General features: G+C 35.1%; 1 protein-coding gene and 1 long non-coding RNA gene across 2 annotated transcripts in view; both read right to left on the bottom strand.

Annotated features, from left to right (window-relative positions):
• Positions 1–4,946: 4,946 nt before the first annotated feature.
• LOC149836913 (uncharacterized) lies at positions 4,947–6,281 on the bottom strand. Its single transcript, XR_016431872.1, has 3 exons — positions 6,168–6,281; positions 5,505–5,552; positions 4,947–5,316 (listed from the first exon to the last, which is right to left on the bottom strand). It is a non-coding gene; the product is annotated as an uncharacterized LOC149836913 (long non-coding RNA).
• Positions 6,282–23,972: 17,691 nt separating this feature from the next.
• Positions 23,973–25,807, bottom strand: part of LOC149836912 (vesicle-fusing ATPase-like) — a 38,623-nt gene continuing 36,788 nt past the window's right edge. Inside the window, exons 20-21 of the mRNA XM_090005660.1 lie at positions 25,176–25,241; positions 23,973–24,521 (exon numbers count right to left, since the gene is read on the bottom strand). Of these exons, the coding sequence (XP_089861786.1) occupies positions 24,369–24,521; positions 25,176–25,241 (219 nt within the window). The 3' untranslated portion in view covers positions 23,973–24,368. The remainder of the gene's footprint in view (positions 24,522–25,175; positions 25,242–25,807) is intronic.

Raw genomic sequence — 25,807 nt, 5'->3', positions numbered from 1 at the left:
AATTCCTCTATTGGGAGTAGTGCATTGCAGTTTTCTCAATACTCTTTCCTGTTTGAAAGCAATGTCGTTGGCCAAACACGCGGGTTGGCAACCCGCAATGCTACTCACAAGTCCCAACATGATGTTTTTGGCAACTCTATTCCCGATATCGCATTTAGCCAACACCATATTTTGGCAGCACTACGTTTTAGCAAAACTATATTTTGGCATGATCACATGGAAGCAATATTTTCATTCCAATATAAGCCTCTCAAATCCTACATCTCGCTTGGTTGCCCTTCATCGCTAAAGATGAGTGACCACCAAGCAAAAGTTCCCCCACCTAGATGGGTCCCACAGATCTTTTGGATGCCATCCGTTTTTTAGGTGAATGGCATCAGTAGTCCTGCCTCCCGGCCCATCCCAGCCCAGCCCAGATACCACATATATGAAATAGATTTTTATCCATTTTTTTAGCCCAGCCCTGACTGCAGCAAATAGTTTGATTTGTCCATATGAAATAGATTTTTATTAATAATTGTAGCCATTTTTTATTTTATCTCAAAAAAAAAACTGCTCTTGAGCACAGGTTTAAGTTCGACTTCAAAGGAGAAAATGGAGCACCTGATAATGCATCTTCACAAACCAAGAACTACAAGATGACCTTACAAAAGAGAAATTGAAACAAACAATGCATTGATTTTTATTCTATTAGATATACAGTGATACGTGAAAGTTTTTTTTTTTTTTTTGGCGACTGCAATGTAAAACTCCACAAGTATACCAACTGGGCCTCCACTTGTCGGATAGTAGCAGCTAGTGCACGTCACCTTATGTTGGGACTTTGCAAGTTCAAAACCCAATGGTACAGTTGTATAACTAGCAAGGGTCTGCCTAACCCTAGCTTGCCTTAAAAAAAAAAACCCACAAGTACTCTTCCTTTGCCCACCAGTAGTAGTTTTTCATTGGCTTCAGCCTTTTGGCAAGGGACATCCACCTTAACAACAAAATCAGACCCTCACATCAGGTTTTAAAAATACACCTACGTCCAAGATGGTTCACTCACACTCACTAAGGAGCACAGAATATATTCACTGTATAAATGAGCATACAAGATGAGATCAACCTGTATCAACAAATTGCCAAAGTAATCTGCTAAAAATCTGTTATATAACAGGAGAGATATTATCCCTTGGGATCATCCAGCTCCTCATTAGGATCTCCCAACTTATCTTGAGCCTTATTTGGATCTCTCAGCCTATCTTAACTCTTATCTTTCCAAGTACATTACCTGCCAGACCTGATTTCTTTATTTCCAATGTTTCTCTTCATTAGGATCTTCACAGCTGGATTCGGATATATGGTTCCTATTAAACCTCTGGTATTGAACTTGCAATTTCAACTTCAATGCCTTAAACCACCCACCAAACCAGATGTAGGTAGGGGTGTCATGTGGGTCGGGTTTAACACAGACCCAACCCATACCAAACCTTATAGGGTTAGGGTTTGATGATAACTGATAAATAAGAAGGCCCGTTAGAATCCAGGTCAGACCTGAAGGGACCGATTAATATATGAAACTGGGTATGGTTTGTGAAATTTCATACGAGACTCGGGCTTGACCCGAGTTCCAATTAAGATCCACAAATTTTCAATGTAAAAATAATAAAAAATATTATTTTACCACGTATGATCCCAGTCTGGTTCATGTAATCTGTATAGGATCTGGGTATGGTTTCCCTTATGATGGGTCAAATTGGATCCGAATCCAAACCCAGTACCATAATCTCAAATCAGGTTTGAGTCTAGTTCTACCTGGGTCCAAACCAAAACCGGCCTGTTAAATGTACGTAGCCCATGTGGGTTAAAGGACATTTTATTAATGGATGGTTTTAAGTCTGTATTAATCCATGAAGTGAGATAAGCCATGATTACTTGCCCACTAGTACAAGCATCCAAAACTTGCCCTCTGTCCCCTCCCCTTCTCCCTCACACTGAAAAAACAAAAAGGATCAGAAAGTATCTCTTTTCTTCAGATAATTTTTCAACATATTGGAACCTAAACAGTTTATAAGAATTTTGTAAAAGTATAAAATTTCTAAATTTGCTATATTAGGTTTAGGGGTGGCAAAATCTGACACCACCGGCCAACCCGCTTCTTAGCCGGGTTCGGGTTTGACTTAAACGGGTTCATGTCGTAAACGGGTCGACCCGCCTAACCCGTTTATTAAACGGGTCGGGTTCGTGTTAGGGGTATGCCAACCCGGCTGACCCGTTTAATAAACCGGTTAATTAGGCAGGTGCCTGTTTACCCGAACCCGACCCGCCAACCCGCACGTTTACCCGACCCCGACCTGCCCGCCAACATATGGAAACTAAACAGTTTATAAGAATTTTGTAAAAGTATAAAATTTCTAAATTTGCTATATTAGGTTCTCATTAGCTGGCTAGACTTATATAAATTGCTACTGCAGAGTTTTAATTTCGATAGCTAAAACAGATAACAAACCCAGGTGGTATCCCAAGTGGTAAGCGGAGGTCCTGTGTCAAGCTCGTGTTAGCATGCCTCCATGCCCAATCACGCTTGCACGTCTTTTGAGTAGTAAACGAAGGCACACTGCATGCTATTGTGCATCTTGAGGATCATGCCATATTTGTGGGCGAGATATCATCTATTAGGGGTTTTTGGTTTAAAACTATTTTCAAGTTCCTTTATTTTTTTCTCAATTCTCTAAGTTTGTGGGTTTTATTTAGTCTTTAGTACAAGTTTAGTCTCCTATTGAAAGTTAGAATTTTTCTTGCCCTTTTTTATAGAGATAGTGCCATAAAGGAGAATGCCCTAAAAGGTAATAGATATTTGGTTTGTGCATCTCTTGAACCTTGGATTTGGACTTAGACCAAGCCTAATGATTTTGTTGGCTTGGTCTTGGACTTTGGAGAGGGCAAGGGCAATAGATATTGGGCAATTTTGGACCCGATCTTTATTCTTTGGATTCAGTTTTTGCGTCCTTGGATTGTTGATTGTGGGCATCATGCCCATTGATTCTTAGCTGTTTGGACCTATTTAAGGCCCTTCATGGGCCTTTATGATGGTCTGGTGAGGCTTATATAAACCCCAACGTCTCTCTCTCCATGAGTTTGACTCTTTTTCTCTCTCTTTTGCTTCTCTTTTAACCTTGGATTTGGATTTTGGCCAAGCCCAATGTTTTTGCATGGAGCTTTAATGGTTCATAGCCACCCAGCCATGTTGACTTCATTTTGAACCTTCCTAACCTTGCTAGGATCATTCTGGACTTGATTCTTGTCCATTTGGTCTAGTTTTTGTGCCTTTGGATTGTTGGTTGTTTGGGCATTGACGGCTGGTTGTTTGGCCGACCATGCCCATTGATTCTTAGTTGTTTAGACCAATTTAAGGCCCTTCATGAGCTTTTATGGTGGCTTGGGGGTTGTGACCTATATAAACCTCTCATTTTTCTTGTATTTCTCTCTCTCTCTCTCCCTCTTATGAGCTTGACTCTCTTTTTCTCTCTTCTGCTCTCCTTTGTTGTAAGATTCGTGGTTATTGTTCAGATTCACATCCACCTGCTATTTAGATCTAGACTTAAGATCGATATCCACTTATAGTTTGGATTCATACTTAAGATCCATATGTGCTTACCATTTAGATCCATACTGACTTACATATAGGATTCATAATCATATTTGAACCCAAGATCCTTACCCAATTCAAGGTTGGGTCGTCTTATCCTAGTCAAGAGGCTCTTCACGGTAGTTCGTGTCAAGGTTATTGGTCTCATCCACTGCAAAGTACAAACCAATTTTTTGTGAGAAGGTGAAAACTCGGTTGTATCATAAAGAGCATAGTTGCACATGTACCCATTGTACGAAGGACTTGATTCCAAGTAGGACAAATAACGCTTGAAAGATAGTGTGTGTACACTCGTGCCTCTGAGCACACTTGGTCAAACTCAATTGTTTGACCCACTAAGTGAAGCATATTTTCCAAAACTATCTTAGCCTTATCTCAGGTGCATGTAGCAAAGATCAGCTCAAACTCATGTTGTGTATGTTTTAATTGTTTTTCTTTTTTTTACCCAAAGAAACTGAATCTAAGGTCGAAGACCTGATTATGTTGGCCCATCCTGCCATACAAAGACAAAAAGCTTTGTTGCTAAAACTCTTGTCCATAGAGCCAAAGCTGGGCATCAGCTTGCCCAATTATATATATATATATACTCAAATATGAGAACTAAAACTATGGGTATTTCCAACACTTTTTTTTTTGCAAATCCAACCATGTGGATGTGTTTGGCATGGTGAATTTGCTAGGAATGCATTTTAGATGAAAAAAATATGATTTTTGAATGCTTGAATATTTATGAAGATTATGAGCCATTGGTTTTAAAACTTAAAAAAAATCATATTTATGCATCAAAACCAGATCATTCAAGAGCGGGTTCTTATAAAAACCAAGTATGTAGATTACATCGGTAGAATTAGATTCAAGAGAAAAAAACAAAAAATTCATGAAAATGGCGGTTCACAAATTAGTTCTCATATTTTCAATTCTCATATTCTAGTAATTAGGTTAATATTTCCTATACCCGGTTGTAAATACCATTGACCTAGCAGGGCCGAATCCCTTTTTTGTTTTTGTTTTTTCTTATATCTGACACTATAGATGTGATCTACATGTTTTAATTAGTGCGAACTGGCTTTTGGATTGCCGGCATCAGACCTGTGTACATGTTTTTTTGATAATTGAAAAATTAATGATTATGAGTGTTGATCTTCTGAGACATGATTCAAGAGTTAATACTGATCCCTACTAAATGAACATGATGTATATGAGGTTAGATTATGTCAAAATAACTCGCATCATGAGATTCGTACAATTATAGCAAATATTATATACTGACATAGAGAGAGAAGCCAAGGCCCCATGGACATGGAAGCATAGACCAATCTTTTTTAATAATACCACAGATTTATTTATTGAAGAAGAAAACAGCTATAGAGCTAATAACAGAGACACACAGAGACTACCCTGCTAGCACTTGTGCAAAACACCAAGGGACCAAGTCTCCCCATCTATCATAACATATTGAGACACGTATGCAAGCATGCTCAGCACAGGTGAGTACTCAAACATGCTTGCGCGAATGCACACGTACAAACGCACATAAGTTAGTACCACACCACATGTTTCTCCTTATTTAGATATGGAGCTCTTAATGGCTTCCGCAGGAACAATTCACACATTTGCAGCCCGAACCGCACTTGCACTTGCCGTCGTTCTCGGCGGCCATCGGCGCTTCCACAACTTCATCAAAGTAGCTGCAGTGGGCAGTAATTAATAATAATAAGCTTGATCAAGATAGTTCACTCCAACATAGTGCTACCCTTGATTAAGTTCAAGACTTGATACAAACTAAGAAGTATAATCCATCGGGTGATCTTGTAGCTTCAAATAATTATGTAGTTTAGACAAACTAAGATCAAAGTTTAGAGCATGATTTGTCTACCTCTTCTCAGTCTCGACAATATCGATACCGTATGAGTTTCCCTTCTTCCTGCAAACATGTAATTAAGCTTAATAATGTTCAAGACATGGTTAAGAGAGGCAGTGCTGTCAACGGGTTGGGTATCCAAACTTGCCCAAATAACTAGTTGCCAGATTCAGATTCAGATTCAGGTTTTGTCGGTCATGAAAAATGAAATCCCAAAACTCCAAAAAAATCATATAAAGTAGGTTTTTCCCTCGAGGATACATATAAATACTCCAGTCAAGCTCGGATGAGTTGAAATTCTGACAAAAATCATAACCCAAATCCGAGTCCGGATCGGGTGCAATATATGATTGCACAAAAATTGTCCATTAAGCACCTGATCGCCCTCCATCAGGTCTTGGGACCCACACCTGATAGTCCCTATCCCCAAGATGGAGGGTGATCAGGTGCTTAATGCACAAATTTTTGTGCAATCATATTGCACCAGATCTAAATCTATCCTGCATATTAGTTGGGTCAGGTTAAGGTCAACTGGAATAATATTCAGGTTGGCTTTTTTTATGCTCATACCAGGGTATTCGACTTCGGGTCAGGCTGGGTACCCGATACAAATGAAAGAGACTCATTGACAGCAGTAAATGAAGCCAAAAACATGAAGCATGAAAGAGGAATACTTACACGCACTGGCTCTTGTCAGCGCAGTCGCAATTGCCACAGGTAGACATGGTGATGATCTTGGTGATGAAAGAGGAACAAGAATGGGCGCTGGGCTTGAGTACAAAGAAGGGTGATGGTATTTATAGATGTTTGGGGCTTGGCTTGTGTGGACCGAACATTTTCTTTCATGTGTGTGGCACACGCTCCAAGGGGAACATCCAAAGGAATCTCAATTATATGGGGGAAGTTGGAGGTTTATTAGCCTCTCATGTCATTCTCATCCTCAAAAAATCACACTTGGTGTGTAACAATTGCCTGTTTGGATTCTCTTCATCTTTGAAAATCATGCACTTTGCACTACTTTCCAATTTTGCGGCGCTCTCTATCAAAATCACACTGCGTGTGTAACAAATGCTGTTTTGGCTTCTCTTCATCTTTGAAAATTATGTAATTTGCACTAGTTTCCAAATTTGCCGCTTTCTCAAATATTTATTTATTTTATTTAGATCCCAAATTTGCCTCTCTCTCTCTCTCTCTCTCTCTCTCTCTCTCTCTCTCTCTCTCTCTCTCTCAGCACGAAAAGGCAGCTAAGCCATTGCTAGGGGCGAATGGATCAGGCCTCGAAGTTTCTTATACAAAAAAAAAACTGCCAAGGAGCTAATGATGCCGTTTATCATCGTGATAGAACAATACCCAAAGCCCTCATAATTGAAAGCCCGTTATGTGGATGGACCCAGAGGACTCTGCTTACCGTTGACTCTATGGATGAATGGCATCCATGGCTGCAAAAGGAATGGTCCGGATGCATTGAAAATAATGACATCTTTGGAGGTTCTTGGCCGGGTGCCATTCATATTGATGATGAATGACAGCCACAGATCCTTGGACGTTTTTTTTTTTTAAATTACATGAATAACTGCACCCAGGATTAGAGGCTTAAGCATGAACACTACAAGGATGACGGTCAACAATAGCGGCAACTTTTTCCAGCGATACAAAATCTCGCTGCTATTGATAAAGTAACAACGACAAGATTTTTTGTTTCCACTAATTGATAGGTAATAACACAGACACAAATATCGCACTGTTAATTGATCTCCTACGGCCACGAATCTCGCAGCTATTAGCTTATCAATAACGGCGAGATAGATATTTCCTTGAGTGCCTTGCACCTGTGCATGTCTCGCCGTTAAAGGTTTTAATTACTCTATAACAATGATAATTATATCATCGTCAGTTATGTCACCATTATAGAGTTTATAAATAATGGCAAAATTACCTAGTTGTTAGATATTATCGTTAAAACACTTTACTATTATATTTAACCATCAGAAGATCTAGTTGTTATGTATCAATAATGGCGACAATTATGTCATCGTTATAGGTTTTTAATCTACAGCGACAACAATTATGTCATTGTTATAAAATTTATAAAAGAGGTCCAACGGGTCCTTTTCATATTTTTCACTCTATTCTCTTTGCAATCTCTCTCTAATAGTCCACCCACCAAATTGTTGTCGACCATCCCCTCCCTATGATGTGCTCCCTCCCTCACTCGAATCCCTCTCTCTCTAACCCTCCACCCGTCAGACCACCTTTATAGGTATTTTTTGTGTTTCTTTCTCAATCAACATTAAACATGATTCCATGATTTCATACTTAATTTTAGTTAGAATTTTAAGGTGTTATATTACTATTAAACATGAATTCATGAATAATGAATGTTTGATTTTACTTATAATATTAATATTCAAGAGCCCAATGTTGTATCTGGCTTTCAATCATTTTTTAAAACTATTCAAGTGAATTAGCCAATTTCAATTTGAAGTTTTTTTTTTAAGTAAAGTTGGGGTTAGGCAGACCACTACCCATTCATTAATGAGAAGAGAAAACATTACAAGTCTTGAAAGGAGGGAAACCAATTATGAGGTTTGTCTTTCCAGTATCCATCATCTCCAAGAACAACCATCCAACATAAAAGTCTCTGAATTCAAAGAGTTGTATTCTTTGAGGATAAGAGATTTGAAATATCTAGACTGATACAAAGACTTGAGGAGTGTTTCATCGATGGTACCCGGATGTCCTTGCCTTTCAACATGGTTATATATTCAAAATCCAAATCACATTTTATTTGCTTTTTCTAGCATAATGTATGATAGTGTTTTTTTAGTTTATTTTTAAAAAGCATAAATGTTTAATTATAGTTTTAAGGTTTTTATATGTTTTTAATTAGCATTAGGCATGCAATGAGTGTTTGATTTTAGTTAAAAATGCAAATGTTTACTTATAATTTTTGGGTTTTTTTTAGTTAGTTTTTCTTTTTATATACCATTAAGAAAGATTCCATGAATGAACTTATGATTTTTTTGAGTTAATTTTTGAGTCTTTTGTTTTTGTTAGAATTTAAGTTGTTTATTTAGTTTCTTAAATGCCATAAATATATAATTAGGCATTTTTGTATTTTTTAATCAACATTAAACATGATTCCATGAATGCATGTTTGATGTTGGTTAAACTTTTAAAGGTTTTATAAATTTTTTTTCAAAGTATTCAGATATATGCACATTTACCATATGCAAATGAGGAAGGGCATGTAAATTAAGAAACTCTAGCTAAATAATAGTTGGTTGTTGAAACAAGGAAGGAGGATAAGCAACCTATTTGATCACTAAGGTTGGAGAGTGTCGATCTCCTCTAACTTGGACACTCCTATATGTTATCTAGAAATATGTGAACCGAAGTGTGAACTATGCATTCTGACACCTTTTTTTCAAAATTCAACCATGTTGATGTATTTGTCATGGTCCATTTGCATATGCATAAATCTATAATTTAGGGTTTATTTTATTCTTTTAATATGCATAAATCTATAAAAAAATTTAGATATGGGTTATTTATTTTGATTTTTTTAAATGACATGAATATGTAATTACGGTTTAGGGTTTTGTTGTGTTTAACATACCAATGATGTGGATGATGTTTGTGATGTGATAGATGACTGATATGATTTCAAATGATGTTTTTTGTTATGTTTTATTTTAGATTTTTTGATATCGCATTCATAAAATGATCGTGCATGACAATACTACACAAAGGTTGATAATGAACCACTATTAAGGTTAGGATTGAAATGTGTGTTATGTGGTCATATTTTTTAAGGTGGACTGCATATATTTAAGGAACACATTGCAGGCCTTCGTCAAGATGTATGTTCATGTCCTTCTCCATCTACTTCTATTACTTTTTATAATGATGTTATTGCTGAATTAGAAGTAATTAGAAGAAGAAGAATATTGTAACAATGCAAAGGACTTTCAACTATTATTCTATACTCTGAAGATGATGATGACGACCCACTTGCCAAGAGAATGACTCAAGATAAAGAGATCATTGCATGATAGTTGTATGCAATACTAAGGAAATGCGTTCTTAATATTTGGCAAATAGACTTTGGAAGATAGTTTAGTTTTAGGATCTTTATAGTTTAGAGATGAAGATTTGCATGTAAGACGTTGATTAAATATAATTTTTTAGTTATCATGAACTCTTAGTAGTTTAGTTATGACTTATGACATTTTAGTATGACTTAAATATGAATTTAATATTGTGAATGTTTTAATTGTGTTTAAATTATATAATTGCCTACTTGCCTTTTATTTGCATTGTGATCCAAGCTTAAGTTAAAACTAAAAAAAATAAACCCCGAGCAGGAGTAGTTGGAAATATTAAACTAATATAAGTTCTAAAGAACATTAAACTAATATAAGTTCTCATTTAGATTTGTTCTATTTTTAAATTATTTTTTTTATCTTTCTTTCTTTTTATTTTTTTGGTCTTTCTTGTACACGCATGTGTATATCCATATCTAAACTCTCTTTATTTACTTGTTTATGATCTAATTGTTTTGATCTTCCTATGATGAGTATATACAATTTCTAAACTCTTTTTGTTTAGTTGCTTATATAAATATTAAAAGTGTATATGTTTGTTACACGCTTGGAGAGGATATAAGGAGTGTAGGGGTTTTGTATTTGAAGTGTGTTTATTTTTTAGATTTTCTAAACTCTCTTTGTTTACTTGTTTATGTAAATATTAGAAGTATATATGTTTGTTGCAAGCTTGAAGAGGATGCAAGGGGTTTATATTTGAAGTGTGTTTATTTTTAAAAAATGTAAACTCTATTTGTTTACTTATTTATGTGAATATTAGAAGTGTATATGTTTGTTGCAAGATTAGAAAGGATGCAAGGGGTTTATATTTGAAGTGTGTTTGTTTTTAGAATTTGTAAACTCTCTTTGTTTACTTGTTTATGTGAATATTAAAAGTGTATATGTTTATTATAAGCTTGGAGAGGATGTAGGGGGTGTACGGGGTTTGTATTTAAAGTGTGTTTATTTTTAGAATTTCTAAATTCTTTTTGTTTACTTGTTTATGTCAATATTAGAATCTAAAAAAAATTAAAACTATTTTTTTATTTTTTATTTGCAGGTTTATAGCCTATAATGGTGAGATCCATGTCTCTTCGTTATAACCTATAACAAGGAGATACTCTCACTATTATAGCATATAACAACAAGAGTATCTCGCTGTTATAACTTACAAGTAGTCAATAACGGATTTCATTGTTATATCATATCTCACTGTTAAAGATTGCATACCCCTATTGGTGTTTCCAGTTTCAATTAGAATCTTCGTTGGTGTTGGTTCACTCTTTAATGGCGAGCTATGAATATCACCATTATTACTCAAAAAAAGCCAATTTTTTTGGTGACTTATCGACGAGAATTCTCCTCGTTATAAGCATATAGAAGTGAGAAATAGGACAATACAGGCGAGATATGTCATCGCTATTAACCTGCATCCTTGTAGTAGAAGAAACCTGTTGGAACCACAAGGTTACTAAACTTAATTTGGATGAGATCATCGAATCAAAAGGTGCATGTGTGTTAGGAGGGGTTAAACCTCCAACCTTGTAAAGTCACATGTGGTGTGAATTTTATGAAATATATTTTTAAAACAATATTTTCAATAAAAAACAGTGTGAAAGTCAAACATCAAATAATAAAAACCAGCTCGCACGAGTGATGGAGTCTGGGTCGATCTCAGGGAACAGGAGAAAGTACTTTGTATTCCACAAAAGCTAAACTACTCTTTATTGCCAAAACAAAATGAATTAATTAAATAACTAAACTAAGCGTATGGTCTTCTACGCAGGGCTTACAAAAAAAATAGTTTTATTACAGACCCAATGAATTAAATAAATAAAATAAAATAAATCATAATCTAAAAATAAAAAAAGGTCTTCAATGCTCGAGCTTTTAGTCCCTTCCTTGCATTTGGTTGTGCTCTTTTCTTTATTTCTTCATCATTGGTTTTCTTGAAGGGGCCTTTTGAGGAGCTCTAAGAGGGGCTCAAAAGGACCTTTTGGGGACCTCAGAGGGTTCTTTGAGGGATCACTACACTTCTGAACGCTTTTCTGCAAAACACAAACACAAACACAAACACAAACACAAAACAATGAAAAACTAGACAAAAATTCAAGTTTAGTTTTAAAAAAAATCAGAAAAACAAGAGTATGACTATTACTAACAAACTAACTTAACATGTAACAAACATGAACTAACATGTAACAACCTAAAGCATTAAATGACAAAATAGCAAAACTAACTAACTAACTATCAAGAAACTAATTTGTAACACGTTACTAAAAAGAACAACTATGACAATTAAACTAACTAGTGAAACTAACACCCTAAAGAAAACATGAATCAAGTAAATAATAAAAAATCGTAAGTCTAAATTACTTTAAGCTAACTAACTGAGCAGTGAACAAAAATAGAAATTATAATCTAATACAAGCAATATGTGAACTACGAAAACTAACTAGTTAAATCAGATTTAAAGCATACTAAACGTGAATCTAGACTAGACATAGTTTAACAATCTGATTGAATCTAACTGCTATGAACGAAGTTAAACTAATTTTTACTAAAGAAACTTATGCTGAAAAAAATTTAATCTAAAGACAAACACTAAAGCTAAAACGTGCAGCTGCTTGATAAGAAATTAATCAACCTAAATAGACCGTGCAACAATAATGAAATCACGCAGCTCTAATTAACGTCTATATAAAAAAATCATGCGATGCAATGGAAATATAAACCAGCCAGGACTGCTTGTGTGCTTGACGCTGAGTGCTCGACGTGAACAGTGTTTCATGTTGCTATAATCGATGTGCGATCTGAAGAAGCTATTAAGCTCGGTTAACACGGTGTTCAACAACTCGTGATAAACTAAGCTTGATATGGACGTGTTGGATCTGCACCGAACTGCTTGCTCAAAGACATAAATTATTGATGTGGTTCACCCGAACTGCATGATTTGATAAATCATGTTGTTCAGTGTCTTTGGCTGCAAACGCACTATCATAATCACACTGGGTCATGCTAGTGCATTTTGTGGTTGCCATTCTGTTGCGATTTCAGCCACAAAATATGCAATACATGATCACAATAGTTTGCATGATAAAAGAAGTCACGCAGATTATCTTTGATTGCATGCAACAAAAAGGAGCAATAAGAAAGACTAATTTAACTATGCAACTATTCTAAATGAAAACTGATGGAATAAAAGAATCTAACCTATAATGTAGTAAGCATCTAATCTAATATGCAACACTAAAAAAAATAAATCAAATTATTCTATATGCAATAATGATGCTGAAATGAAATATGATGCATGCAATGATTCTAAGTACTATAGTGATGGGAGAGAAGAAGCAAATCGTATGATTTACCATTAATAGATGGGTTGAGAAGAAGAAGATGGTCTTTCCCTTGAGCAGTGCACACCTCCTTCGATCAAGGCAAGAAAAATCAGAGATAGAAAAAGATCAGAAGCAAGATGAATCAAAAAGAGGGGAAAAGAAGAGAACGAGGGAGATCGGTTGGAAACGAAGAGGAGGAAGAGAAAAGAAGAGGGATAAAAGGTCTGCATTTTTTTAAGAGGAAAACGTGGGCTGCAACTCTAAAAATATTATTTATACTAATTTTTAGGTCAAAACACATTTTTCTATGGAAGTCCAAAAAAAATCAGAAATTCCAAAACATCTCTTCATCTAAAAATGTGTTTTCCATAAAAACTACTTCTTAACTAATTAAAATTAATTCACCCACTCCTAATATAATTAAACTATAAGTTAAAAAATTCTAAACGAGGTAAAACACTGAAAAACGTAGGGCAAGATATGAAATATGTGATTTTCTGATATTTTCAATTTTAATGCGAATTCTAAAAAATAACGATAAGAATGAGTTTTTAATACAATTTTTCATTGGATCATGCATAAAATAGTATGAATAAAATGCAAAATATATGCATGATCAACATGTCATATTTAGCTATTCTAGCTCTCTCCACATGGTGAGATTCTTTCACAATCCTCCATTAGAACTTATATGTTGCTTTGTTTTTTCTCTTCTCACTCTTGCCATGGCCATGAACCTTTATATAGGTAACCATGGATCATTGGGATTAACTCTACCATTAACTTGAAGATAATGCTTATTTAATCATGTAACTCTGTGTAAAGTGGGTTGTCATTAAATAATATTAAATCTTATAATTAAATTACATAAATTAATTTTAATGTGCTCACAATTTTTGTGGCTCTTGGGGTTCCATTTTTGAGACCTTATGACTACACTAGATCTGATTCCTAGATACATCTCTCACTTGGTTATATGAGGTAAATAAGCATATTATATCATAATCGATGCATCATGTATCATATATAACATTTCATAATAAATATGAATAAAATAAACTTGCACAATTCCAAAGCCAATATCTAAGTATGATATTTTCTTGCATACTATAGTTCATTTCTCTTATAGTCATGTAGATTTTTTCATTATTCATTTTAGATATGAGTTTTTTTTTGTACACATGTTATAGGTTATTTTTCACATAGTCATGTAATCTTTCTATCATGATATGAATTATGATTATTTCCACATATAGTATGAGTTTAGCTATGACATCATGAGGTTTTACATATACCAGTTGAAGTTTTCCTTCATGTTATATCCTTGTCATTTGGATATTCACAAATTAGGTTGATTTTTTATTATGATCATTTCATGTACTTATTTCACACAACTATATAGGTTGCTCATCATGTCAAAATTTCAATCATAACTCAATGTATAATACCATGTGCACAATTTTATTTTTGTTTTCACATCAACTGCATCATCGATTATGCAGCTTATAGCTCAAGAGCAAATCATGATGAATTATTTTGCACATATATCATAAGGTTGTCAATCATTCCAATACATCATAATGTGGGTCTCACTTTCTTAGCTAGTCATAGGGTTTCTTATGACTCTTTCATGACCATATCATAGGATATCATTATGTGTTAATAACCTTGTATAAAGTCTGCATGCACACTAATGAAGTATTGTGAATTTTTATTAACTCAAGGATTTATGATAAATTATGATTTGTCAAACATGACAAATGCTCAAAGTGTTCAAGATTTTACCATAGACAATACTCTTACTATCCATGCTCATCATCATTATCATATGCAACATATTTTAGCTCTCATCAGGTTAACCACCATCTGGCCATTTTGGATTGATATATTCAAATCCAAATATTCACTAAAAACATGAATACAATCATATTTTATAACATGCATAAATTTTTAAAAGTATGAAAACATTCTTTCATGCATTCATACAAGCAAACCATAGGAAGTATGATTTGTGATAATTATTTATCATCATATGCAAATAAATACTCACTTGCATGTACAAAATTATAATTCAGCTTTCACTTTATTAACATATTTCAATTAAGCAATATGTGAACGTTATGACATCATAAACTAGAAGCAATATGAATTATGAATAAAGCTTAAGTCTTCATATCCATATTCAATTTGGATATACACTAGATCCATATTCAATGAAAGTTGTCATTTTCATATCTCATTATCATTTAGATATGTCAAACATGATAAGCCTATTCATTTTTGAAGGCTTTAATATTATCAAATATCATAATAAGCGATCAAACAACAATCATGTGAATGTACAAGTTTAGATCTATTAACATATCCAAACCAAAAAATCTATACACATATCCATTGGATTTATATGAGTCAATATCCAAAACTAACTTGAGATATTATCATCAAGTCTAACATGATCCATAGTAAAAAATGGATCTACATACAAGCTTAAATTGCTGAAGCAAAACCATGGGTCACAAAGAATTTAACTGTAGTTAAAATCTATTATATATGTGGATCCAAATATATTTAGTATACAATAATTTTGACCTAACACTCAACTTTGAATCAAATGCAAATCAACTATATCAAGTTTATTTGCATGCTTATTCTTGAGTCATTAGGATTTCACTATAGTACAAATTCATATCCATACAAAATTTATTATTAGGTTCAAATATTCAACTTAATACTATCCCTAAAATCTGAGTCAAATATGGATTCATACAATCAGATGATCTAAAGAGGGACCATAAAAAGCACACATGCATTAAAATATATAGAGCAATTATGCCAATATAAATAATTATGGATCCCATCTTACCTATTTAGATCCAAACTTACGCATATTAGGTAGAGTTTCGTTCGGATTATAACTGGATCTAGTCTATACCATTAGTTTTGAGTCAACACGTTTTTTTTTAAATTGAATCTCTGTGTTTAGAATCAATATTCAGTTATTTGTCCCAATAAATAAGTTGTCTCAAAAACTCACACGCATGAGTCATTCAAACGCAATGCCAAAATAAATCCAAACTAGTTAATCGGTTAAGTTTAAGAAGGATTGACTTTGATTTTGTGTAAAATAAAAGTTCCTCAAACAAACTTGTTCAGGGTTCAATGTTAGTTTTGGTCTAATAGCCACCAAATTGTTTACTCTATTAACTGGATCCACTTAAGTCCAAATGGGTCCATTGAGTTCGATCATGTTTAACTAGATCAAATCTAGTTTTGATTGATCCAACTGGGTTTATTGAGATCACATCTTAGCTGGTTTGATCCAACTCAAGTGACCTGATCATCATGTATTGGATTTGATTTTGACATGATCCATTGAATATAAATTGTTTCATCTTCCTAACATGGATTGCATTTAGACCCCACTCTCTGTCACGTAGCTTTAGTTTTATCAAAATAAAGCACTAGAAGGTTTTCAGCAAATCAAAAACTCTTTTCTATAATAACATAAAAGTTAGAAGGTCTGGTTTTGAAAAATTGAGAGATAAAGCTCTGCTACAGAAGTGAATTTTGTTTTTGGAATTTTCTAGAAATAGAATCACTGGACAATAATGTTCATAGGATCTTAAAAGGAATTAATCAAAATATTATGTATTGAATATGCAAACAATCGTTAAATACTGATAAAATAACGTTAAAAAGGAACAAAAAATAAGGAGCTCGCTCGACCCTTCCTTTCCACGAATAACCGAAAGAAAACCCTAGACACCACTCCCTAACTCACCGCTGCTCCTTTTTTGGAGTCTATTCAGGCTGATTTCATGTGCTCAATGATGAGGATACATTTTTTCGGCAAAAGAAAAGGAAAAACCCGGCAACTTGTAATTGTCAAACTCTAACTTAGAAACCCCTATAATGAGTATTTATAAGGAAACGCGAGAAACCCTAAATCTGTTTCGGATCCAAGCAAGATCCATTACATTAAAAAGATCAAAAACTAAATAAAACCCAAATAAAAACTTTAAATCCATTACATTAAAAACATGAAAACTAAATAAAACCCAAATAAAAACTCTAGATCCATTACATTAAAAAGATCGAAAACTAAATAAAACCCAAATAAAAACTCTAAACTTGAACTATATCCAAATGAATCTCTTAGACCCAGATTGTAAGTTGCTCTGGTCCTGCACCAAAATGTCAATGATAAGGAAAATGAAGCACTATGAAATTAAAGGTATTATATTTCAAGAAAATATCGGCTATACTCGTGGGTTCCAAACCTATGAGAGAAACTCACTACTGTTTTATTATTACTTTCTATTTTTTTTAGATCAGACTCGCCAAATGTGATGTACATGCTTGATTGACTTGGGAGCGACGAGGGATAGAAAAATTAACAGCCTCTATTGTGCCAAAATTTTCACCTCTCAAAAAATCATATTTTTACGTCAAAAAACGCGATCCAAGGATCGATCCCCGCTAAATTCTCCATGTTGAACACGTGGGGACGGATTTATGTTTAACCACCTTAAGTTTTGAAAGTTTAAAAAAAATGACCTTGTTTTCTTGGAAAATGAGTGTTCCAACTGACCTTGTTTTCTTGGAAAATATTTGAGGTTTTCTTGTTCCGGACAAGTCGACAGGAGACTTGATAGCATACCTACTGATCATGTGAAGGAATCCTCTGAAAACATGCCGCTCGAACAAGAGCCTCTCATCCTGTGCATGCACAGACATTTTTTTTCTGTCCATAAATTTTTTTAGACGGAGAAAGCTGGGGTTAGACAGACTCCTACCAGTTATACAACTATACCATTGGGATTCGAACTTGCAGCGTGACAACACAAGGTGCCATGCACCAACTGCTCCTGCCAGATAAGCTGAGCCCCGTTGGTTTTTTTCAGTCCATAATTGGGTCTATAACAAGTTCATACTGGGTTTACCCAACCCACTACACATGCATTTCTTCAAGATCTTGAATTGTCCAAATGAATTTTGGTTTGATCTTTTCTTTTTATTTAAAATTATTGCATGAATTTTGTATTCCCCTGTTTGATGACAAGCCAACATGGTGGCAGAGCCGGCTGGCCTCTATGACATTTGAGGCCACCTCCTAGCGCCTCAAATGAAAAAAAATATAACGCTTATATTTCACATGTTGAGGGCTTCCAATGAAACATTGCACATGCATGCTGAGGGCCTCCAATAAAAAAAATATATAATGAAATATGGGCCTCCAATAAAATATGACTAGGGCCTCAACTTCTCTTGCCTGCATGGTGGCAGCTGCTGCATACAAGGGAAAAAATATTGGCTGCAATCTGAGTGTACCATACCCTCTAGTAGAACTACTCATTTTCTCTTTCTTTCTTTCTTTCTTTCTTTCTTTTTAACGCAAGCCCTATGATCTACATGGTTTGTTTAGTAAAAAAAATCTGCTTTGGATTTTGGAATTGTAATGTACAAGTAGATCCTTTAGGAGATTAAAAAAATCAATGATTCATGACATTAAAATTTCACCATTGAAGAATCATGTTTTTGTAACAGAATCACTTAGATTCAAGATGCACTTCCTATTAAATTAACCATGCTAAACAAATTTATAGGGTCAGATTGATTGAATGAAGCTTGCACTTGTGAGTGTCTGCATGAGTACAGTACTCAATCAAGAGAGTAGTCAATATATTTTGTCCTTTTTCTTTTCCAAAAGACTTTATATCAACACTATTATAACAATGTCTTTCTCTCAACAAACACTATAACAATGTCTTGCTTCTCTTGTAGATTTAATTGGCAATTATATCTCTCATGTTGGCCATTAAACCATTAAATGGTTGTTACATCTAGTGCCCTTTATTTGAATTGAGAGCTTCCTTTTTTCTTTTTTTTTTCTGTAACCCTTTTTGGTTAAAGAGACCCTTTTTTCTGTTTCAAAACAATCGATGTCAGTTTCAGTGCTGTAACTTTCAAAGAATCATCTTTGCAAGGTAAGGGTAAAATGCTTCAAAGAAAATTTGAAGAAAGAAAAATAAGACACTGCACCATATCGTGATTAGGATTGATAGCACCAAGACTACTTTATTAATTGCAGTCTTTTTCTATAAGAAAAGCCACCGCACTCATTTCTGCTCTCATTGTCAATGAAGATGGCCTTGTATTTCTCCACTCTTTTATTCAAACATTTGTGTCCCAAAAAGATCATAGCTATCTTCCAAAAGGCTCCCATTCACCAATAAGTTTTTTGTTTCTTGAATCTTCTCCTTTCTTTATTTTGATGACATATACCCCATATAGCTTAGGCGCTTGAACATTAGGTGCTTGAAATACGTGCTTGATGGGTTTTTCAAGTTTTTTTTATTTTATTTTTAAATTCTGACCATACAGATGTGATAATTTTATAGGGATCAACTACTGAAGTGTTCGATTCCGATACATGGGTGGGTTTTTATGAGGTTCAAAAAATCAATGGTCCAAAATCTTGGTAAAATTTTTATGCTCCAAATATCATTTTTTCATCGAAAACACATGATCCAGGTGTGGATTCCTCGTAAATAAACCATGCCCAACACATTTATGGGGTCTAAATTATCAAAAAGACACCGAAAGAGCAGAAAACCCCATCAAGCACGTGTCGCAAACACCTAATGTTCAAGCACCTAGGCTCTACTATATATATATATATATATATATATATGTGTGTGTGTGGGGGGGGGGGGGGGGGGGGGTTAAACTAACATCATCATCATCACTAAGCTAGGACTCTAGGGATGGCAGTGGACCAAGGGGGGGGACAAGCTCTTCACCCCCGCCCCGTCTCAAAATTTTGCCCTCTATACCTGCATAGGTTTTGATTTTCACCTCCATCCCTGGTTAATTCTCCATTTCATGTCCTCCATCCCCCACCCCAAATGGCTCAGGTTTGGATGGATTTTAGTTTCTCCCTGGTCCATTGCCATCCCTATGCCACTGAGAGAAAAGAGAAAAGGGTCGTGGAACTTAGGTTTAGGAAATAAATATATATAAGAGATTTAAATATTATTTTGTAAAATATTAAGGGTTTAATAGTAATTTTAATAACAGGGATCGGGACGAGGCGTATTGGAGGAACGTAAGTCTACCTCCGCCTCCATCCCCGCACGGGTTTTGATTTTCACCTTCATCTCCCATCCATTCCCCGTTTCATGTCCTCTATCCCCACCCCAAATAGGCAGGTTCGAATGGATTCCGGTTTTTCCCCGGTTTACTGTACAGCTTTGAATCCTCTCTTCCAAGAAACATCTATACTGCATGGGGCTTAAGGGGGTTCCACAATGAGTTGCTGAAATAGCACAAACCAACCACCCTCCCCTGTAGGGCCTGACCCAACCAAACCCACTGAAAGTCCAACCTAGCTCTTGCTTGGTTCACAGAGCCTGGGACTTATCGGGCTAGGTTTCAGGTGGGCCAAATCAAGGTCCTTAGACTCAACAAGTAAATGGCTCGCACCAGGCTGGCTGGGCTCCATTGAGATGCCATCTTATCCCCACCCCGACTCACCATGTTTACTAGTTGGGCTGGGTCGGACCCATCATTTATCAAACTTGGGCTGAATAAGGCAGACCAAACCCGGCCCTCAGATTGGGTACCTAACTATCTATTGGGTACCCTACATGATGTCCACCACTACTGCCTTTCAGCTTGCCTTAACCAGCACTGATACAGTCAAAGGACGCAATGACCTTGTCCAAAAGTATGAACCAGTGGTCCTTCTACCGTATGTAGCATGTATCAGTTTGGTCCCTTTGGCTCACAACAAAGATGTCATAGTTCTTTCTTGTCATTGTTAACTTATGTAAAATAAAATCATAAATAAGAGCGCACATATTTATCGTTGTAGAAATTTGTAAAATTGCCCCAAGGGGGGTTGGACTAGTGGGGTGGGGCCTTGACTGCTGCAGTCAAAGTTTGATTCCCATGGGTGTCACTCCTCTATGCAAGCCAACACCCAGCATAAGCCCCAAGGAAGGGGTCCAAGCCTCCCAGTACTATACGGCAAAATTGACATATTTTATGTAGACTTCTTTAAGTTCGTATATATTTTTATGTGGACTTCCTCAAGTTTGCATAAAATTTAAACATTGAGGAAGTACGCACATATTTTAGGTGGACTTCCTAAAGTTGGAATATATTTTATGTATACTTTTTCAAGTTTTAAGAATGTTATTGGGGTTATATTTCAGCGTTCTTTTATTATTTTTTAGCAAATCAAGTGTCATTAAAAATATACTTTTGTCTAGTTTTTTTTGCTATTTTTTATATTTTTTTGAAATTCTTTATTTTGGGTCGAAACATCCTCTTAAATTACCTATTCTTCGGTTGTTTCAATATACAGAGTATATTTTTATTCTGGTTTTGGAGCTTAAAAACGAAAACCCTAGAGGAGTTTTTGATTCTAACTCAAAACATGAAAGTTATTGGGTTGTGTCTCAACTTTTCAATGTTTATAAAAACACAAGTTTTTTTACATCATAGATACAAATATGATAACAGAGACTGTTTTTTTTTTAAAAATCACATATATAGGACGAAAGTTAAAAAAGTTATTTAAAATTTAGATATTTTCAATTTTGGATATGAGAAAAATATCAAAAATTATAGGATATTTAAAGAAATACATTAAATTAGCTGTACAGTATAATCATTTTTTGTTAATTAATTATATATCGCAACATTAGAACCCATATCCATTTTACTTCATATGTCAGTCCAACCATGTAATTTGGAATCGTATAATTTCAAATCACAATAAATGAAAGCACGTGATTTCGAATAACATGAGATGCAACGGGCCCTTCATAAGGCAGAAAGCACCTCCAAAGGTCCTAGGGACTAAATGATAGCTTTCTCACACCAACTCAAGTTGGGTTAGTAGCAACCCAATTATATCTTCCTAGAATTTCCTTGTTGATTGATAGAGAAAAAATTTAAGAGCATTTATGTGAAACACCTAGGGATGTCAATGTGTCCGAGTTTATCCAATATCCAATCGAAACCGAGTCCATTTAGCTGGATTTGGTAAGACAAAACCATATCCGATTAATACCAGATACAGTTTTGAGCTTTTTCCTGTCCCAATACGAATCTATTTAGCCAACATACCACCAAAATGCTAACCGTTCACATCCCTAGAAACACTAAAAATAAAGTTACATTTTGAAAGTTATCAGAAACTTTAGAGCGCTATTTGAGGAAGAAAAAGTGCTTCACGATTGACAACTTATTGGTTTCTCACGATCAGTGGGCATGATGCTTGTCAAGCTCAATCGCCAAGAAAGTTGTGATGTTAAATGTCCCGTGATGCCTACTGATAGACACCCAATTGAGTGCCTTTATATAATTTGTCGAGACTTGTCATTAGATTGAGAATTCGTGTGCAACCAATTCTCAATAAGAGAATTCGCTTTCTTTTGTTTGGTTTTCTCGGAAAGTCTAATGAGAATTCCTAGTAGAGAGAGTGAGTTTTGAAAGGTGGAAGCCTATGGAATGGGTCCTCTCAAAATCGTGGAACTCGATTTCCCATCTGGGAAGGTGAGAACTCAAAACCAGGATCTCGAATTCCCAATCTATTACCCACTTGGTAATTCAATTACAAAAATGCTGATATAATGGTGGTAGGCGTGAATGGAGAATTCTCAGTCAGCAATGAATTGTTGCTCCTAAAGTATGCCTACAAATTACAATGTCCTTAATTAGCCTAGCTCCTTGTGTCTCATAGGCATATACATAATAAAAAACAGTCAAGGAAAAAGGTCTCTTGAGAATGCAAGGAATAGTATTAGTGCATCTCTTTTGGTGCTTGGATGCAATAACTTCAAAATTTTGCAGTGAAAATCATTGCCACTTTCATGTGGGAAGAGCTAATTTAATGATTAGGCATCTTTTTCTTGCAGGTCACAAATAGCTCGCCAATGGTCTAGGAAATTCAACCAGCTCTAGATGGGACTAGGAAATTCCACCAGCTCTAGAAATTGGTAAAAAGTTCCTTGTGAATCTCTGATCCAAAAGACTATTTCTGACACCATCCAACAACATTAGACAGGTTATTCTCTTAATTTTTATAGCACCTTGTTTTTTGAGATATGCACCCTTTGGGACAAAGAATCGCTGGACATTGTTATAAACACTAGAGTCACAATCAGCTTTTTCTCTCTTTTTACCCCAGTGAACAGGTCTGAAGAATCAGATATTTTCACGAGAAAGGTATAGAGTCATGTCATAATCACTGTTTTTTATCCTTCAAATTATGTGAAAAACCTTAATAACCCCTTGCATTTCAAGTGTTCTGAGAAATGGATTTGATCCGAGTGGTCTTTAAACACGATTGTAATAAACAAAAAGGTCACTTTTCCAAATGATAAGAAATAGGAATATTCACTTTTTTTTATGATCAAGCTGGGGGATTAACTAGGAATATTCACTTAAAATGTGAAAATTAGATTCTTCCTATGCAATTCCAAGTAAGAAACCTTTTTTATATGAAAACATTTCTCATAAGATTTACCCACCCATACATGAGAAAAACTTGTCCATGGAGGTGGAAATTTTTTTGGACAAGTTTTTGCACCTTTATAATTTTCAGCTGCACATCTCATGCTTTGCGCATGAAAACTTCCATACAAAATTTTCACTTTTCTTTTGGAGTTTTTCATACTTTCAAATGCTGCATGTGACTGAACCTTGAAAAAATTATATTCAATCAAGGAACTAATTGAAGCCTGAGAACTTACCACAGTAGCGACACAAACGGGTTGGAGTTCTGACCTGAGTCTGAACTGGATCTAGACTATATTGCCGGATACAGATCCAAACTTGGGTTGGATCCAAGTATATATCTTCAGGCCTTGTTGGACTTGGCCGCAGATCCAAGCAAGTATATGAAGTTGGATTCATGTCTAAACTAGCCTGTTTCAGTTTTTCCCACATAAACTACAATTGGCAAACTGAATGTAACTCAAATATTCGGCAGATTTTTGTAAATAGGTGACAAGAATAAATAAAGCATCACAGTTGTACAATGGACATGATTTGAGAGGTGGTTTCGGATAAATCACTCGCCAAAAGCAATCAAATCTTGATTCACTGTCAGAAGAAGCCAAGACAAATCACTATGCACAACAAATACAACAAACCGCTTCTCAAAGCAAACATGAGGAAGGAACATCCAATCCTCCAAGGGGAAAAAACAAAACAAAAAGAAAGAAGGCTGACCTCAAAGGGGGACCATAAACATTAGTACAAGTGCAACCACAACTCCCCATTCTTGATCAGGAAAATTTGTGCAGGCAAGAAAGCAAATTCTGGGGTTAGCCTAAATCTGGAGCCTATATAAAGTATAAAGCAAAGTTACAATATCCACATTCAATTTCTCTGTCTGAAAGAGGCTTGCAGGTGCTCCAAATTCCTTCTCACAAGAGCCCCTATAGGTCCCTTGAAGAAATAACGTCCCCAAGGCAATCAAAGAAATGCATGATGTTAATCTTTGCCTTGCCCGAGTAAATAGCTTCAGAATCTCCACCTTTTTCCCCTTGGGCTGCCATCTCCACTAGCATGTACAATCTCTTTATCGGAATCTGAAGACAGAAGGCACACTTTATTTAACAAACGAAATGTAACTATTGTTTCCTTCTTTTCTTTTCTTTTTCAGTGTTTTTTAAAAGTGAAAATACTGTTCAAAAGAGATTCAGTTTCAAAATCTCATGAGATTTCAAATTTCATGAGACCTAGTGAGAAAGTGAATCTCACACAAATAAGATTCACCTTCTAAATCTTACTTTTGGGTTCTGGGACAACTCACTTTTTATTAGGCTACTTTTGGGGTTTCGTGCCAAAAAAAAGTTGTATGTTTGGTTGCTTTTGGGGTACTGTTCAAATGAGATTCACTTTCTAAATCTCAATGCAACCAAGCGTACCCTTAACTTCTATGGGTACAAGAAATAGTAACAGTAATTGTACTGCATAATTGTAAATAAGCAACCCTGCCAGCTACTCGTGATCACCCACTACTTCAAAATGATTGCCACATCTCCAAGACTAAATACGTCCAAGTAGAAAATCAGTCACCATAAAAAACAAACATCAGTGTGAAAACAAGTGACCTTTGTGCCCTTAAGCTAGGGAGTATTGTCTGGATAAATTGCAAACCCCAAAATATTGACACGTAAAATGCCTGTCCCTTATTATAACTAACTTTTAGGGAGAGAGAGAGAGAGAGAGAAAGAGCATACATTGTCCAATGCTTCAGCTGCTGCATCAATATCATGTTCAGCAAATACATTAAGCCCTTCCAGAACCTGCAGCACATGAATAGAAAATCAAATTTGTAGGTGCTCGTAGAAAATGAGACTTGTAGGTGTTCTTTTTTATTCTAAAAATGATTAACACTGACAACATATTCAGCTCAAACCCCAAACCAAAAAAATACCATTAGTTATGAAGACTGCATCTTTATCGTACTTGAGACAAGATCAGCCTATGGAAGGGTTGTTGGAATCATAATCACAAATCTTGACAACAGGATTTTCTCAGGAAGGGAAAATCATGTGAATAAAAAATACGTCCGGGTACATCTAAAAATAGCGAAAATTATAAAAATTATAAAAAAAAACCATTAAAACATGATAAAACTCATTTTATAAAAAAACAAATTTCCTTTTTCTTTTGATGTAACTCACATTTTATTGTTTTTGAGAAATTATCACTAAAAACACAATAAACCAAAAGTACCAATGTTAATTTGTGACATAGGAACTCGGTAATTTGTGACTGAGTCAATGAAGCCCAAGTTGTCCGTATGACTGATGTCTTTGAATCACACGTTTGGGGCCCAGTCTCTAAGAAATTATTCAAAATATTTGCA

The sequence above is a fragment of the Nuphar pumila genome, chromosome 5 (assembly GCF_984573655.1).
Source record: "Nuphar pumila chromosome 5, dmNupPumi1.hap1.1, whole genome shotgun sequence".
Classification (NCBI taxonomy): Eukaryota; Viridiplantae; Streptophyta; class Magnoliopsida; order Nymphaeales; family Nymphaeaceae; genus Nuphar; species Nuphar pumila.
The sequence above is the reverse complement of the archived record's forward strand: the minus strand, read 5'-3'. Positions and strand labels throughout refer to the sequence as shown.